Source organism: Protopterus annectens, chromosome 2.part0, assembly GCF_019279795.1.
Source record: "Protopterus annectens isolate FY-2018-M chromosome 2.part0, PAN1.0, whole genome shotgun sequence".
Classification (NCBI taxonomy): domain Eukaryota; kingdom Metazoa; phylum Chordata; order Ceratodontiformes; family Protopteridae; genus Protopterus; species Protopterus annectens.
Genome location: NC_056728.1, coordinates 29,063,240 through 29,079,836, shown reverse-complemented (window position 1 = coordinate 29,079,836; position 16,597 = coordinate 29,063,240). Strand labels below are relative to the sequence as shown.

The 16,597-nt window shown below is 38.2% G+C and overlaps 1 protein-coding gene across 1 annotated transcript in view; it reads right to left on the bottom strand.

Moving 5' to 3' along the window:
• Positions 1–233: 233 nt before the first annotated feature.
• The window catches only part of LOC122793694 (gamma-crystallin M2-like), a 45,959-nt gene continuing 29,595 nt past the window's right edge, over positions 234–16,597 (bottom strand). The window contains exons 2-4 of the mRNA XM_044061913.1: positions 15,311–15,323; positions 8,393–8,635; positions 234–509 (exon numbers count right to left, since the gene is read on the bottom strand). Of these exons, the coding sequence (XP_043917848.1) occupies positions 234–509; positions 8,393–8,635; positions 15,311–15,323 (532 nt within the window). The remainder of the gene's footprint in view (positions 510–8,392; positions 8,636–15,310; positions 15,324–16,597) is intronic.

Here is a 16,597-nt window from a genome sequence, read left to right as displayed (position 1 = left end):
GAGGCCGTGGGCAATTTTCCATTGTGGCTGCTCTTGATTATTGACATAGGATTTTGTGTTTTTCACCTAGTCAGATGTGTGGATTTTAATTTCAGAATGTAAACTGAATATGCCTACTAATGTTTTCAAAACACTTCCTTAATAGAAATCTTGTCTCTAAAAGAATAAAAATATTGTATTTTTCATTTAAGCCTTTATTAATTTAATATGCCAAATAAAAAACATTTGGTATTTTAATAACAATCCATGATGCGTCTGAAAGAGCCAATTCTGGAGGTTAGGGCACCCCAATCACTGCACTTTCTGTAATCTCCAGGTTTCAAGAAGTACTGTCTTCCCCTGTAGTTGGGATGTTCATAGAAGAGCCAGTAACCTTCTGACACATTGCAGGAGTGAATGTCCTGGAAACGGAATCGATCATGGACAGATGGGCAGTCATCTGTGAACTCCATCATCTGGCCTCCAAATTCAGGCTTCTCATACACTCTCACTCGATACGATCCCCTGTACTGTAGAAAATTAATAAAGGATCAGTACTGTTTGCAAGCATATTAAAATTATAATTTAGCCACACATACATGAGCAAGTGCACACATTTTTTGTCATACCCATTCATCCATCCATCTGGGTCATGGTGAAGCATAGCTTTTCTTGGAAACGATTGCCTCAGGACTGGCTACACACTACAAGATACTAGCACCACAGATTATGCCACTCACACCTGGCTGCAATCTGTCCAATCCACATGACATAAATTAAAATCAGTGAACACAGGCAGAGCATAAACATTTTACAAAGCATTAATGAAAGGTCAGGCTCAAATCCTGGAGTTGTTAGGCATAGACACTAACCATTGCATTACTTTGCCACCATTACCAACTCTTATGGCTCTCTGTACATGACATTTCAAAATAAAGATTTTATGTTTTAAAAAAGAATAAATCACTCACGTTACTGTGGTAAATATCAATTTTAATGATAAAAATCAAAATGTGTTTTTTATTTTTACTGTAGCATTTGGATTTCCATTTATAATGCCAGAGATCCAAGTTCTGAAGCTGACATGAGGTGCAGAATAACCAGAGAGGAAGTACAAAGTATAAAGAGCTGCTTGGCATTTGCTCGCAGACTAGAGACTTCATATGAAGGATCACCATACTCTGGTGAGATGGGACTCATAGTCTCAGTATTCATTAATATATCTGTATTGCACTCTGCTGAGCCTAGAAAGGTAAAAACATAAAACTAAATGTAAGAAATGGCCTTCATGATTCAAAATATTATCTACCCATCTTTTAAAGACACATTTATTGGTAGTCACAAGCTGAGATGGGAAGAGCAGACTTTCCCATCTCCAGTGACAAGTATTCCCAGGCAAGATGATAGATATAATCCTTTCAATATGGTCTAAATCAGGCCTGTGGTCTTCTCACAGTAGATTGTGCCTCATACACTGATACCTAGGAGGCAACATCACAAGGTATCCAAGCCATCTTTACTGACTTGTTTCAATGCAGAAGGATAATGGCTGTACACTGAGGTCCTCCTGGGTGGCTGTGCTTCTTACTCATGAAATGTGAGACTGGCTATTCTTCAAAGAAACCTTGTTTTTGCTACTTGTAGCTTTGATTAGTCCTTTCAGTCACTACCCACACATCATGACCATGGGAAAGGGTGGGGCAAAGAATGACTGCTAAATTGAGAGCGTCATCCTTTGACTCATTTTGCTTTTTATCTCCACAGTTTGGTACAATGTCTGAAATACTGCTGCTTCTGCCACATGCATTCATTCATCAGTCTTGCGTACTGCTCTGCCTGTACTTGTGAATAGAACAGTGGTGTAGCCAGGATTTTTAGATTTGCACTCACAGTTTCTAGATTGCTGCTCCCACTAAACCACACCCCCATTGTCATCATTCATGGTCGTCTTAACCCCTTACATACTGTTGCCCAAGTGACATCCCCATCATAATGCTGCTCTCCCTCACTCTCAGCAAATGCATGCTGAGAAACTAATCATTTTCGTGAAACACCAATGCAAATGTAGACATTTTAGTTCCAATGTGTATTTGATCACTGTGATAAAGCACATAAAGTGCCTCCCAATTCACATTACAGCAGACTTTACCCCAGAAAAGCTACTCATGAGTCCCTTTTAATGAATTATGAAGTTTGCCTCAGCCCCAACATATAAAGTGTGGGGAAGTATCTGCATTTGTCAGAAACACAATCACCTCACAATCAAAATTATCAGCCATAACTTGGAGATCCAAATCACTCTTAAAAATCCATTTGCTACTTTATTGTTAGGCACAGATCTCTGACAATGTCCACCAGTGATCATGGAAATGTACCTTAACATCATTGAAGGGAAAGATCAAACCAAGTGCCTTTGTACTAGGGGGAGTCAGTTATCTAAACATTGACACACACCTACACCTCTAAAAATAAAAATGCTTAGCATTTTCCTAAATGTTTTAACACCAAACTGGAGCAAACTGTACAAGCTACCCACTAAAAGCTGTAATATCTTTGACATGGCCCTTACCAAATCACCTCATGCATGTACCTCACTTTACATTTCTTTATCCCTAGTTAAATCTGACCTTAAATCAATGACTTCTTTGTCAGGTGTAATCGTGTCACATCACCACCAAATGAAATTGCCAAACCTACTACAGATTGCAGAAGACCTAGGTAAAATTCTTAACAAATTTTAAGAGGTATGAATAGCATATATGGAAAAGAAATGGAACATCATTGATCTGAAAATAAACAACAAATCTGAACAGTAAGAATGACAATGCCACCCACTGACTAATAACAGAGGCTGCAGCTCTGTTCTGATTTTATAAAGATGGCAGTGCAGAGAACGTATCTATTAGCTACTCTGCTGGTACTCTTCTAAAGTGCTGCAAGCACACCTCCCACTTCACTCCTGCATGCTGCTCTGTTGCTTATGTAATTGCTGGAACTCTTTGACCAGTTCGATAAAACTTATAAAGGCCTTAGGGAAAGCTGCAAAAGAACATCAGGAAGTTGCATTCATGTTTTCTAGGTTTTTCACCTTCCAAAGTATGTTTACACCTTTTAAATGGAGCAATTAACACATTTCAAAAGAAACCAGGATGAAACAATAATAAACCAAATACACTTGATTAGCTGAGAAATGAGATACAGTCTAAAATCACTGTGTTTTGTAGAGTATACATCAAACCTCTCAACCTCTTAGTGTAAGAAATCTGGGCAAAGCCTAAAATAATGGGGGGACAAAGGTTCAAAGATAGGAACAGGTTTTAAATATTGCTCTTATAAACTTAGAAAGCTGTTAGAATAATATAATTTATGTTAGCATGCATTTTCTGAAGGATGTGAAGTCTGAAACTCAACAGTATGCCATTATTTAGTGTCTTCAATCTTCAGTGATTTGCCAGAAAACCACATATTTTATGTGGAACAGACCAAAATATGAGGCAAAAATCTGGACATTCTGTAAAAAACTGGACAGTTGAGAAGTATGGTATACAGACATTTTTTAAAGTACACATAGGGTGGCTTGCCCTGTTGCTGCCCCCATTCACAATTCTTGTACTCTAATATGTACAGTGCATACATCTCCCAACATCCTTGGAACAGAACTTCCCTTTCCCCTTCTTTCTCTCTCTCCAACTCTTCCAGAACTAGATGGGCCTCTCCTCCATCCTCGGACACTGATAGTGTCTGCCCTCAGGTTTTTTAGCTGATTGACTTTGTTTTTTCTTGGCTTCTTCCCTAAATACTGACCTTCTTTCCTGCCACTGGTCTCTTAATTCCTTAACATCTTCCTCTTGCGTACTAAAAGCCTTCACTAAATCTCTCCATAACTTTCTTTTAGCCTTATTTCCACTAATACTTTTAGTCTTTTGCCACCCCCTCCCCACACCTTTGATGTTATCTCCACTAGTTCTCTCCTTTGGCTTTTGATCATCCTCCTCCCTCATTTTTTAATCTACCTACCTTTCAACTGTTCTTCCTTCTTGTTTTATGCTGTCTCTAACCATCTTTCTCTTTTGCTCTTTATCAACTTTTATTTATTCCTTTATTCATTTTTTGTTTGATAATCTTCCATGTTCTCCTTGACACCTTATCATACGTCTTGACTTCTTTGCTCGAGAAAGCTGGACAAAAGGCAGTACCGTAACAAAGAAGGATAAAGCCTGACTATGATCCAGGTAATCCCAGTTTGATCAGCAGCTCAGGAGTCTGGAGCACTGGGAGGGAAGTGCTTGTCATGATCATCTGCAGGGATGGGATGGGATGGGAGCATACAATGCAGTTGGATTTCCAGGAGGACCCCTGAGAAACCACCATGAAGTGCATCCTGATGAGTGGCTAGGTTGGCTTGCTGATGTCATCTCCTTGCAGAAGCAAGCAGATCAGCACAGTCCACCCACTGTATGGCCCATCTGCTGGGTGGTGCCTGACATGCACAGGGTCATTATAGGTAAAAACACTTCCAACAGCCATATGACAATGACCTGGGATACCTTGATCTTCTCCCAACGACAGCCCTTAGTGCAGCTAGTCTGAGGGAGGCCTGGAGGTGGGTAGAACTCTTAAGCAGGTGATACCATGGCTTCATAAATTAATGCTGATATTGTATTCATGCTTTCAGTTAGAAGCTCAATGTTAGTAACTGTAGCAATTCCCTCAACATTCAGAAGACCATTTTTTTTGGGTCCTCAACCACAGGTTCATGGGGGCACCAGTCTGGGGAACTGCCCAGGGTGGGTATCAGATGCTGTGGCTCTGACAATAATGAAAGTGAATCCAGAAGAAGATGTTTATGTGTGGTCTCCTTAAATGACAAGTGGGGTTTAGGGGTCCCATAATTTAAAACGAGCTTGGGGCCTAAGTAATACTAAATCTTTATTATTAAATATTTTAAACCTATTATCCATTAATGAAAAACAATATAATGTACATATAAACACCTCACAGGTCTTGCGTGGCCATAGATTTGTAGGAAACTGCATGTAGACTGATTGAATAATAGCCTTAGTTTCACAATGTTTTACAAAATCCTTGACTACCTCAACTCATAATAAGGAAATAAGGAAATGGGCTATTAGACTTGTGAGCCACCTTAATTCAACTGGTTATGATACGAGAAAAGATAATAAATGCCAGCTTTCAGTATTTTTCCTCATGCTAACAACATAATGGCATAACTTCTTTGCAGCAAACTGTCAAAATCATTGAAACACATACATACACCACATGCACTCACATACACACACACACACACACACACACACACACACACACACACACACACACACACACACACACACACACTAAAATGAGTGTCAGTCTTTTTTCCTCCACTCTCCTTACACACACACACACACACACACACACACACACACACACACACATACACACACACAATATATATATATATATATATATATATATATATATATATATATATATATATATATTCTCCAAGGCTGTACAACTGTAGGGGGAAAAATAAACTCCCAGTACAAATGAAAAAGCTTACACAGCTGTTATTTCACAGTAAAGCTGATATGTAAAATATCTAGAAGTTGTGATTTCAGCAAGCTGTAAATGGGAAAACAACATTCTTAAAGTTACCATTAACTGAATGGGTAGATCTCCCCATTATAACAATCATTTCATGGTAGCTCGAGAATGTGATGGTTATCATTTTTCATATCTGGAACAAATTGTGTGTGTTTAAATGCATTTAGTACTTCAGAAAAGATGATGTCACAACAAAAAAATATGGCCAAATTTAAATAGTATTAAAAACCACAATGATTATGAAGATATATTTATTGTTATCAAATAAAACTGCTTACTGAGACTGTTTTTTATACAAGTGCTTATACATAGTGTGATACTGCCAGCCCAGCTATCTGGAATTTTGTAAATAATTCTGTCATTTGTGAATATTGATATGATTTATACAGAACTGTATGTTATGTACTGAGCTTCAATAATGCAACCACAGCATACCCTGCTGGAACATAGAAGATTAACTTACAAAACTTCAAGAAAATAAGTTGAAATTAAATGGTTTGCAATGTGCTATAAAAGTTAGTTTCAATGCAGCAAGGAGACAGGATGTCTAGAGCTAGAAATGTTTCTATTGTCTTGAAAGAAAAATGATTACTAGGTTTAAAATGTAAAGTGTTTTATTGCTTTATGAATTTCTAGCAGCTACACAGTTCTGAGCAAAGATCTGAGAGATATGTATTTTTAACACAGAGATATTAAAATTCTGTTAAGTTTCTGTTTTGCCTCAGAACAGAAGTCAGGTGACAAAGAGTGATGTCACCCAGGTAACCAGGCAGTAAAATGTAATATTAATGTAAGAACTCTCTTGGAGAGAGACTGCACATTTTGTATTTTGTCTTGGGCCTAGCAAGAACATCCACTCATCATCATATCTGCACTTGCTTGTAAGTAAGATTCAGGGCATAATATCTCTTTTGGATATAGATAGGAATATAGTAAAGATTGGTTTAGAGTTTTTTTGTATTTATTTGACACTGTCTTGCAATGTTTTAAAATATTTTCTGTGATTCTGAACTGTGTAGTAACTGTGTTTGTGTACTGACTATTGTCTTGTTTCTTTATTTATTATTAACTATTTTAAACCTATCTTTGTGGCTGATATTTGTGAGACATATTTAAGCTCTTAGAGTACTTGCATATGTATTTGGTAACACTGTACAGGCCTTTCCTAAATAGCCTTGCAAATCGTAGTCAACACTACCATTTGGATAATAGTAACATTGCACAGTAGGACTGGACACCCATTGTAAGGGCCTTATAATAGATGATAAAGAGTGATTGGTGGCAGTGATAACTACCTTATAGTCTGGGTAGAAGGGGGCATAGCTAGTAAACCTGTGCCAGTCTTTCCCAGGTGTGTGTGTGTGTCACACATGTGTGTGTGTGTGTGTGTGTGTGTGTGTGTGTGTGTGTGTGTGTGTGTGTGTGTGTGTGTGTGTAAAATCAAATCTCAAAGTGTGTCTGTGTCAGCTACTTGGGCAGGGACACGAAGAACTGGTTGGACAGAGAGGGTGCTGGAGGTTTTGGCTTGACCACTCAGCTGAGATCTCAACAATATAGCTGTGCCAGTGGGGAGTCTTATTAGGGATCTGGAAAAAGAGGCAGAAACCAGCCCCAGACTGACTGTGATCCCTGTGTGCCCTTATGGGAAATTCTACTTTAGTGTGTGTGTGTGTGTGTGTGTGTGTGTGTGTGTGTGTGTGTGTGTGTGTGTGTGTGTGTGTGTGTGTACTTGTCATCCTCTCATTGTGTATGTCCCTCACTGTTGCCAATGTTGAGGGTTGAGGCTCCTTTATTACTGGGCCAGTGCAGGGACATCACACATATAACAGTTTTCCTTTTTCTATCTCTTAGCCATAAGTACTTATAACACTATTACTGAACTATCTGTACTCTCTGCATATAACCTCTAAAGTCTTAACCTACAATTGGGCAATACCTATGTCTACTATTCCCATGAGAATATTACTATCCAGTTGGTTCATCTCCTCCATAACATAACAACCACAGTAGCATTGTAATAACCCCTATGAATATTACTCTACGTTACTGTATTATTATGTTATCTATATGATATGTTTCTATGTTACTCATGCATTTTATAATTTTGGACACTCTCCTTCCTGGCAGTGTAAAACTCTTCAAAACAGTTATGTACATCTCTTCTATGAATTCTGTGCTATTTTCTTCTACTTTGCTACTCTGACTTGAGAGTACATATTTTTTTGTAGAAAATACAATGACTTTACTGAGCAGAGTTGAAAAAAGATATGACCAGCTGATCTATATACAGTGTCTTCATAGTTTCTTGAGTCATCTTGTCAAAACAGTGATGATCACAGAAAATCATGTTGCCAAGGCATTAGTGGTACATGCATTTTCATTTTCATGAATAACATATTAATACAAACTTTCTTATTGTATCAACTAAGTGAATATTGTCAATATTTAAAAACTCTTCCCTAATAACAAACCTTTGACCCTTATTATTTTTGGTTGTGCTCATGATTCTAGAGATAAGATGTTGAGGGCTATGCTTTGCAATACAGTAATTCAGTTTAACAATACAAAGAGGACATTGCAATTATAACCAGTAGGGGGTGAGAGGGGCAATCCTTGCTGCTGGCTAGAGTCTGCACAGGTGAGAAAATGGATCGGGAGAACATCAACAAAAATATCATGCAGTATCAGAATCCTTGATCCAGAATTTTGAATTCTGAAGCAATGTAAACAGTAATTTTCCATCTGAAAATGTTTATAACAATTGACAAACTCCTTATTTTTACCCAGACAATAAAGTACTTACTGTAGGAATCATGCGGCAGGACCTGACTGTGTCATTAAAACCCATCCACCTCTGGTAATCAGGGTACTCTCCCTTGCTCAGGAAGTACTGGTATCCCATGTAATTGGGACGCTCATAGATCATCCAGCACCCACTATCGACCCGGATGGAATTACAGCGATTGAAGTGAGACTGCAGATCGGCACAGTCACTGTAGCATTCATGGTGCTGACCCTGGAAGTTTCTGTCTTCGTAGAAGATGATCTGTGAATACAGAGAAACAGAAATCCAAAGTTCAGTCCGCTACATAATTATTTGAAAACATGTTTAGGTATATTATAGTTTTGAAAACATGTGATGTCACATCACATGCCATTGCAGTCAGTTCAATTTGTGCCTGCACAGATACGTATACATAGTATTCCACATCTTTTCTAAGTACCTCACCTCTGTTTCAGATCTAAGTTTATATCAGGGGTATTATCATCTCTCATCTTGAAACACAGAAGACAAAACTCTGCAAAACCAGTAGAAACTTCAAGAAGAGTGATTTATAAGAAAGCTGAAGCTGGATGCTAATACTTGATGTCCCATTGATTCCCCATAGCTCTAAGAATCTCCCAGAGGAGCTGTGGCTCAATTCTGTTATGCTGCTGCTGCCTAAGAGGGGAAATTACTTTTGCTGCCTATTCCAGTGCTAAACTTGTTAACATTCACTGGTGGCATTTCAGGATGTACTGCCAGTTGCACTTCAACCTGACCATTATCTATGAACTAAACAAGATTCACTGTTGTTCAGAATTTGTGAATGAATGAAATATAACCCTTAAAGCAAAGAAGTTTTTATTTTCTATTTTGAGAACAGTTACAAAATTGTTCTTAACCCTTTCACATGCAGCTTAGGTGGTTCAGACTTTTTTGTTTTATTCATTTGTTAACCAGGTAAGTCACTAGACATAACTATTTGTTTTCAGGGGGCAACCCAACAGTACTGTCTGGTTAAGTAACTTGCTTAAAGTCACACAAAATGCAAAGGAGGCTGAGGGATTTAAACCTTGGTCTACATAAAGCAGACTGTTAACTGTTCACAATCTTCATTATCTGCCACTGGTCTACATGAAGCAGATTGTTAACAGTTCACAGTCTTCATTATCTACTCTAATTGTCAGACTAAGGCCATTTGGGTTACCAGGTGTTGAAGAATGGACAAGATCCTTCCTTGGAGTGAACATATGAACAACATTTAACATTTAAACATTAATATTTTCACATTTATTGTCATGTTTCTTTGCTGTCTGGATGGCAAGGTATTGGAATCACCATATTTAGGCTAACAGTTACTCAGCTCTGTCTCTGAGAAGCACCTCTCCCCTTAGGCTGGTTACCTGCAGTTACCTAAATAATCCTTCATTTTTTGGGCTTTTCCTGTCTTTAGATGATATCAGTCATTTTCAGATCATATGTGGTGTGAATATTGTGAGGGAGTTAATAACTAGTGTAAGGGTAGTCAAAGATGTGCAGAGTCAGTAAGAGTTTACCTCTGTGCTAATATCAGAGGTCACAGTGCTAGTGTATTCCTTATTCCTGACCTTGCTTGATTATGTCTGTTTCTAGCGTCTATCCAAGGTTAGGCACCACTGGCACAGAAACTCACCCCACCCCAGGCTAAAAGAGACAGCCTATGCCAATTTCACTCTGCCTCCTGCCATCCTAACATGTCTGCCCTCTTATCTGGTCTCACTGGGATCAGACCTTAGGCTGAATTAACAAATAGCTGGTTAATCAGAAAAAGCATACAAAATAGCATTTATAGGTTATAAATCAGATAGAATATCAGGATTTGTGTTAGCATGCATTTTCTAATGAATATGAAGTCTAAAACTCAAATGTATGTCATTATTTAGCCCAGTGGAGGTGGAAGTGTTGTTCTTCTTTGAAGTCTTTTGCTAGGTCTACGGCAGAAATTTGATGGCTGGTTAAAGAGAGGCCGGATAAGAGGAAGTCTACTGTATATGAATCTTTTTCTAAAACTTGTGTCTCCAGCCCTGCAGAGGACTATTATTTTCAAGTATTTAAATTCATGCCACCATTTTCCTCTGTGGTTAAAGACTACTGCATGAAACCAAACATAGGCACCCAGGATTCATCTGCCCCAGCCATGTGTCTGTCTGACAAAACAGCGATGTCTGAGGCAGAAGTAGGCTATTGTATATACAGACAGAAAGCTCAGCCAAGGCAATTTACTCTCTTTTTCTCTTTTTTTTAATCTCTTTAGTAAAGACAAAAAGAATAAGTCCAAAAATCTGAAATACATGGCACCTGTGTTGGAATATACTGGATTTTTGTAAAGTTCCTCAGCGAAGGTAAGATAGTTTTCAGACAATGTGTACAATGTATTATCTACAGCCTAGTAAAAGCCTGAATATTTCTACATTGTTCAGAGTCTGCTGTTCTGCTGTGACAGCAGCAGATGAGATCTGAATGATGCAGAACACAGTAGTCTGTAGGACAGCTAGGATTTCTGGAATTGTACACCAACTTCTGCATTGTAGTTCCCACTCCCTCCACCACTCATCCTAATTCCACTCTGGACAGCATATCTTTTCAATACTGCAAAAGGAAAAAAAAAATTACAGGATTTAGCTAACCCAAAAAGATAACCTGAAAAAAGAGATAAATTAGGTAGACAGACAGATAGACAGATAGATAAGCCAAAGCTTTTTAAAAACGTAAAATTTAGAACATCTCATTGGCTAAAAAAACAAGCTTCAAAAAGTTAATACTATGTGTGCACTGTGGATAAGTAGTGTATGCTTAGCCATGCCGTTGCAGCATAACTCTTAACTTTTATATCCAGAATCAGGGCAAAGAAAAGAATAACTAGGGAAAATTATAGTAAGGACAAAATGAAACTTTTGGATAAAATTAGAGGCATCCCTAAAAAATAGAGACATTTGAGAGGTATGGCTGACAGTGTTTACAGCAGACCATTATCAAATAGTAAACTCTTCAGCAAATCTGCAATCCCAATGAGAGAATTTCATATTCATAAGTGATACTGATCCAGAATTGTACTTTACATACAAAAGGACAGCGTCTGTTTATGCATGCACACAGTACAGCTGAGAGGGTGAGCCAAAGTTGCCATCTAATTTACAAGTACCAAAACCCACAATTTTACAAAAAAGACATCAAAGGTGGCCAATGCTGAAAAAGATTTGGCAACCTTCAGTAAATGTGAAAACACTTGTAAACTCTAACCTGAACATACCTCTCAACTGTTCAGATTTTTGCAGAATATACAGACCTTTGCCTCTTTATCTGCTTCCTCACAGAGTGTGTGGTTTTCTGGCAAATCGCTGAAGACTGAAGTCACTGAATAATGACATACATTTGCATTTCAAACTTCATATCCTTCAGAAAATGCATGTTAACACAACTCTTATTATTCCAAAAATGTTATAAGTTTATAAGAACAACATTTGAAATATTTCCCTAGTTTGGGGCCTTTATCTACCCCCCCCCCAATTATTTAGGCTTTGTCCTGATTTCTTGCACTATGAGGTTGAGATGTTTGAACCTGAATTTTACTGGTTCCAGTAAACCTCCTTGTACTTTGTACAGCAAGGTCTAGAGAAATGTTTTAGCCTCCAGAATAGTAACAACATCAGCAATTATGTCAGCAAAGCTCATAGAATGAATACATTCATGCAGACTATTAATTCTCAAATCAGTCTTTAAATGATCTAATTTGTAAGGGATGCTGGAATTTTAGGATAATGTAAAGTAAAAAAAATCAGCAATGTGCATTATGTGTCTGATTTGGTCATAATGCAACAAAACAGAGAATCCATCCTCTCCTAAAGTTACAGCATTCAGAACACAGTCAGTAGTTATGAAGAACTGTGAGTAACACAGCATAGTTACATACGGGTTATATGGGATCATAATGTCATCACATAATGGGATAACTGCTGTAAGGTAATTTAGAACCATACGGTACCCTGTCGTAGCAGAACCACACACTGAGTTCTGTATAGCACTGTGCACACAGAAGCAGTAATGCATACAATTTATATTCAAAAAAGGACAAAGATTACTTACCTACCCAAGAGCATTTGCCTCTGTCCTCTCATAGGCGAGTAACCTCTTAATAACTGTTTTGTAATATCCTGTTATATCCTTTAACTAGATATGGTGACAGACCAAGTCCAAAGTCAGCTGCACTTTCTATGCAGTCATACTTGTTGACACCTCTCTGTAGTTTCCCTGAATCTTACTTCATGGCCTGTATTCTTATTTTGCAATCCTTTTCCTGAAAACACAGTACTTTAATATCTATTTTTCTCTGTCTGTCTCTGTGATAATTATGTGCTCTTGTCCATCTTCTGGCATTCAAATGTAGGTCTCTTACTGTTTTTTTACAAGGTATTTGACATAACCCCGGTAGACTTGTAGTCACATTCCTATTGACAGAGTGTAGTGTATATGTTTAATGCCAAAAGTGGATGCAGTGCCAGTTGTGTGACCTTGCAAGTGAGAGAACTAGGGACAACACTAGTCTCTGTCCACTCCTGCTGGAGATGTTTCTGAGTATATCCTCAGAAGGCACTGACCTTGCACACTGTTGTATCACACCATCCAGTGTGCCCCAGAAGTTATCAGCTGTGATATTTCTGATATCTGGTTCTGCTAGTGGCTGAGAAATCATCTGTCGTATTTTGCCCTTAAGCATTAAGTTCCTATGCGGCTTAGTGTGGCTTTCTGTTGTAATTCTGAAAGTCTTAATTAATTATTTAAAACCTGTGAAGCTAGAGGAGAATAGCAAATATCAACAACTGCTGTTCTACTTCAAAGCTGCTTTCTGCAGGAGACAGGCCCCGGGATTCAATAACACCTCCACTAAGTGTACACCGCTCCGAGTGAACACACAACACCGACATAACTCACACCTTCTTCCTCCTAATTTTAGTTGTCCTTCTGATATTCTTGCAGCTTTAAATATAGACAGAGATTCATAAAGGTTACCACAAAGTGTAGACTACATGTACACTTACTGTAATCTTTCTGAGTGACCAGAAAGCAGAAAAAATGGGATAAGACTGTTCTTGAATACATATCGTGTATACTTAGAGTAGGCTTTATTGAATCTGACCCATTTTAACATATTAATTTCATCTTTGTGCTGTGCATACATCTGAACTGTCCAGATGTTCACAGAATGTCCAAATTTTTGCCTCGTATTTTCAGTCTGTTCCTTATGAAGTGCGATTTCAGAGTAAAAAAAAAAAAATGTGGGTTAAAGTAATTAAATAATGGTAGATATTTGAGTTTTAGATTTCATATCCTTCAGACAATGCGTGCTAAAGCCAAATCTACTGACATAGCTACTTCCTGAGTTTATAAGAGCAATATTTAAAATCTGTCCCCGATTTTCAGCCTTCACTTCCCAATTAAGTTTTATTTTGTCCCTACTTATTATGGCAAGAGGTTGAGAGGTATGATGTCATGCCATACAGCACTAAAAAGCCTTGTAGATGCCAGACTCAGTGTCACACCTACTACTTTAGCCAGCTTATTTCTCTGCACAATCTAGTCAAAGAATCCATTTAGCATTTTCTAGCTTGACGTTTCCTTAAATAATTCTATATTTGTATAAAGGTAGTCAGCACAGATAATTTTGGTTACTTTTATCTATTTATTTTTTGCATTTTAAAAGCATTTCTGTTAATATAAACATTTCATAGTGAAGTTAATTAATATACATCTTAAAAGTCAGGACTGAAAGACCTTGTGAAATTGATCACTACTCTTATCTCAGTATTAAATGAAATGTACAATAATCACTGGTACCCAGGAAAGTGGCTGCCATGATTTCAGAAGACATTCCTTAGTATCAACATGCTTTCCAAGACAGTGCTACAACTTCTGGGTCTGTTTAATCTCTCTTTGAAGAAATCACAACATAGATGTAGTCAGGAAGGGTGACAGATACTCCTTGCTGAAGGGTGGGATCTTGTATCCACAGATGGCAGACAGAAGACTACACTCCTTCACCCCTGCTGCTATATGCATGATAACACTCACATCTCAAGGCTTTTTTGGTCACATCGCGCCAGTGTTTTCAAGCTTTGATTTATTCTTTTTCAAGGGTTCATATTAGAAGAACGAAAACCCTAAACCGCAAATGCTCACATGAGCGAAAATGCCGGTGATTGAAGTTGCTATTGTGGGGGGCTGCGCCCCCCCCACTAACTATATATTCTAACTCTGAGGTCGCACTACAGTGAGGAAAGAGCAAATATCCCACTCCTCACTGTAACACGATCCTGCAATCCCACTTTCGATACCCGGCATTTTCGCTCATGTGAGCGTTCACGGTTTAGGGTTTTCGTTCTTCTAATATGAACCCCCTTTTCAAACAGGAGACCCCCATCGTGGTTACAAGACATTAATGAATGCCATCACAGCACAAACACTATGGAAAGAGACTCACGGTCATCTTCATAGTCAGTGACTGTCATCTCTAGCAAGTCATTTTCTAGGGTGTACGCAATGAAATAGTGCTCTCCATCCCTTATTTACTCACTTCCTGCTGCTTTCCGAAGTGACCCTCATTTCCTCTTTCCTGTGTTATCCTTTCATTTTCTTTTCACTTTCACATTCTGTTACCTTGCATTCGTGATATGCACCCTCCCTTGCCCACTGCCTTGTTGCTCACACATTGTTTTCATCTTGAGTTTCTTCTTGAAGGTGCAGTTTACTCTCCACAATCCTGTACACTGCTTTATAAGCAGACAGGCAGCTGTATCTTCCTTGGCTTTACATCTTAAATAATAAATTATGTTGCATGAAGTATATAAATAGAATTTTATAATCTAGTAACAGTTTCATCCAATGTACAAAAGGTCATTGAGCAAAAGACATAAATTTGATTACCTTTCCCATTTTGCTGTATGCAAAGAGAGAGCTATGTGGTACTTTGTTCTGTCAGTGAGAAGTGAGGGCCTGTTTTTATACTTTTCACCCAGAATGAATTCCAGCTATAACACCCTTCAAATGTATTATAGGATTTGGTGTCTGTCAGCACTATTTTCAGCACAGATTGTTTGCCATTTAACCTGACATGAATTGTGCTGTGTGTGGTTGTTAGGAAGCAGCATTACAAAAGCTGGAAACAAAGCATAGAAATTTGCAGACATTACATTAATTCTGCACAAGTGACCAAGGTACTGTTGGAAAGCAAAGGGGTAACGTTATTTGACACACTATCCAGACTATTCTAGTATTTTCATTTTGCAGTCATTTTCAGTAGCATTACAATAGCACTGCTAGTTCACAGACACAAATGTAAAATTGGCAAACATTAGGGTATATTAGCAAAGCAAAAAGCCCTATGTGCAAATACCAAAACATCGACCCCTATACCAAGAACCGCGAAAATCCCGAACGCACTAAACCGCGAAAAAAAATATCAAACTGTCATAGTCGGCCAACCCCACCACCCACTACATACTACCTACCCTAACAAAATAAATAAACCACATACATACACTAAACAAACCCTACTTCTAACCTAAACTAAAGCACCAAAACCCTACCTCCAACACTACACTAAACCCCACAAACACAACTATCTATGCACGCTCCTTAACCCCTACCTAACCCTAAGGTCCATAACTACTGTACACATCCCCTACTGACATACACCTAAACAAAATAAAAGCACCAAAACCCTACCTCCAACACTACACTAAACCGCACAAACACAATTATCTATGCACTCTCCTTAACCCCTCATTAACCCTAAGGTCCGTAACTATCGCATACATCCCCTACAGACATACACCTAAACAAAATAAATAATACACATACATACACTTAAAAAAACCTACACCTAACACTACACTAACTCTTACATACAGTACCTATCTATGCACTTACCTTAACCCAAATCCTAACACTAAAGTCCTATCTATCGCACACTTACCTTACGGAGCTGTACCGCAGACAGGCCAACCAAAACAAATCGACATTTTGAAATTTGCGGTTTTGACCATTCGGGGTTTACATACTTTGCACAATATGGTTCGACATCTTCGTATTCGCCTAAAGGGATTTTCGATCACATAATAGGAACCCAAACATTAGGTAGGTACACAATACAACAATGTCACCTGCTAAGGTTCAGTTTGCCATTAAATGAGGCCCATTACAAGCTCAGAA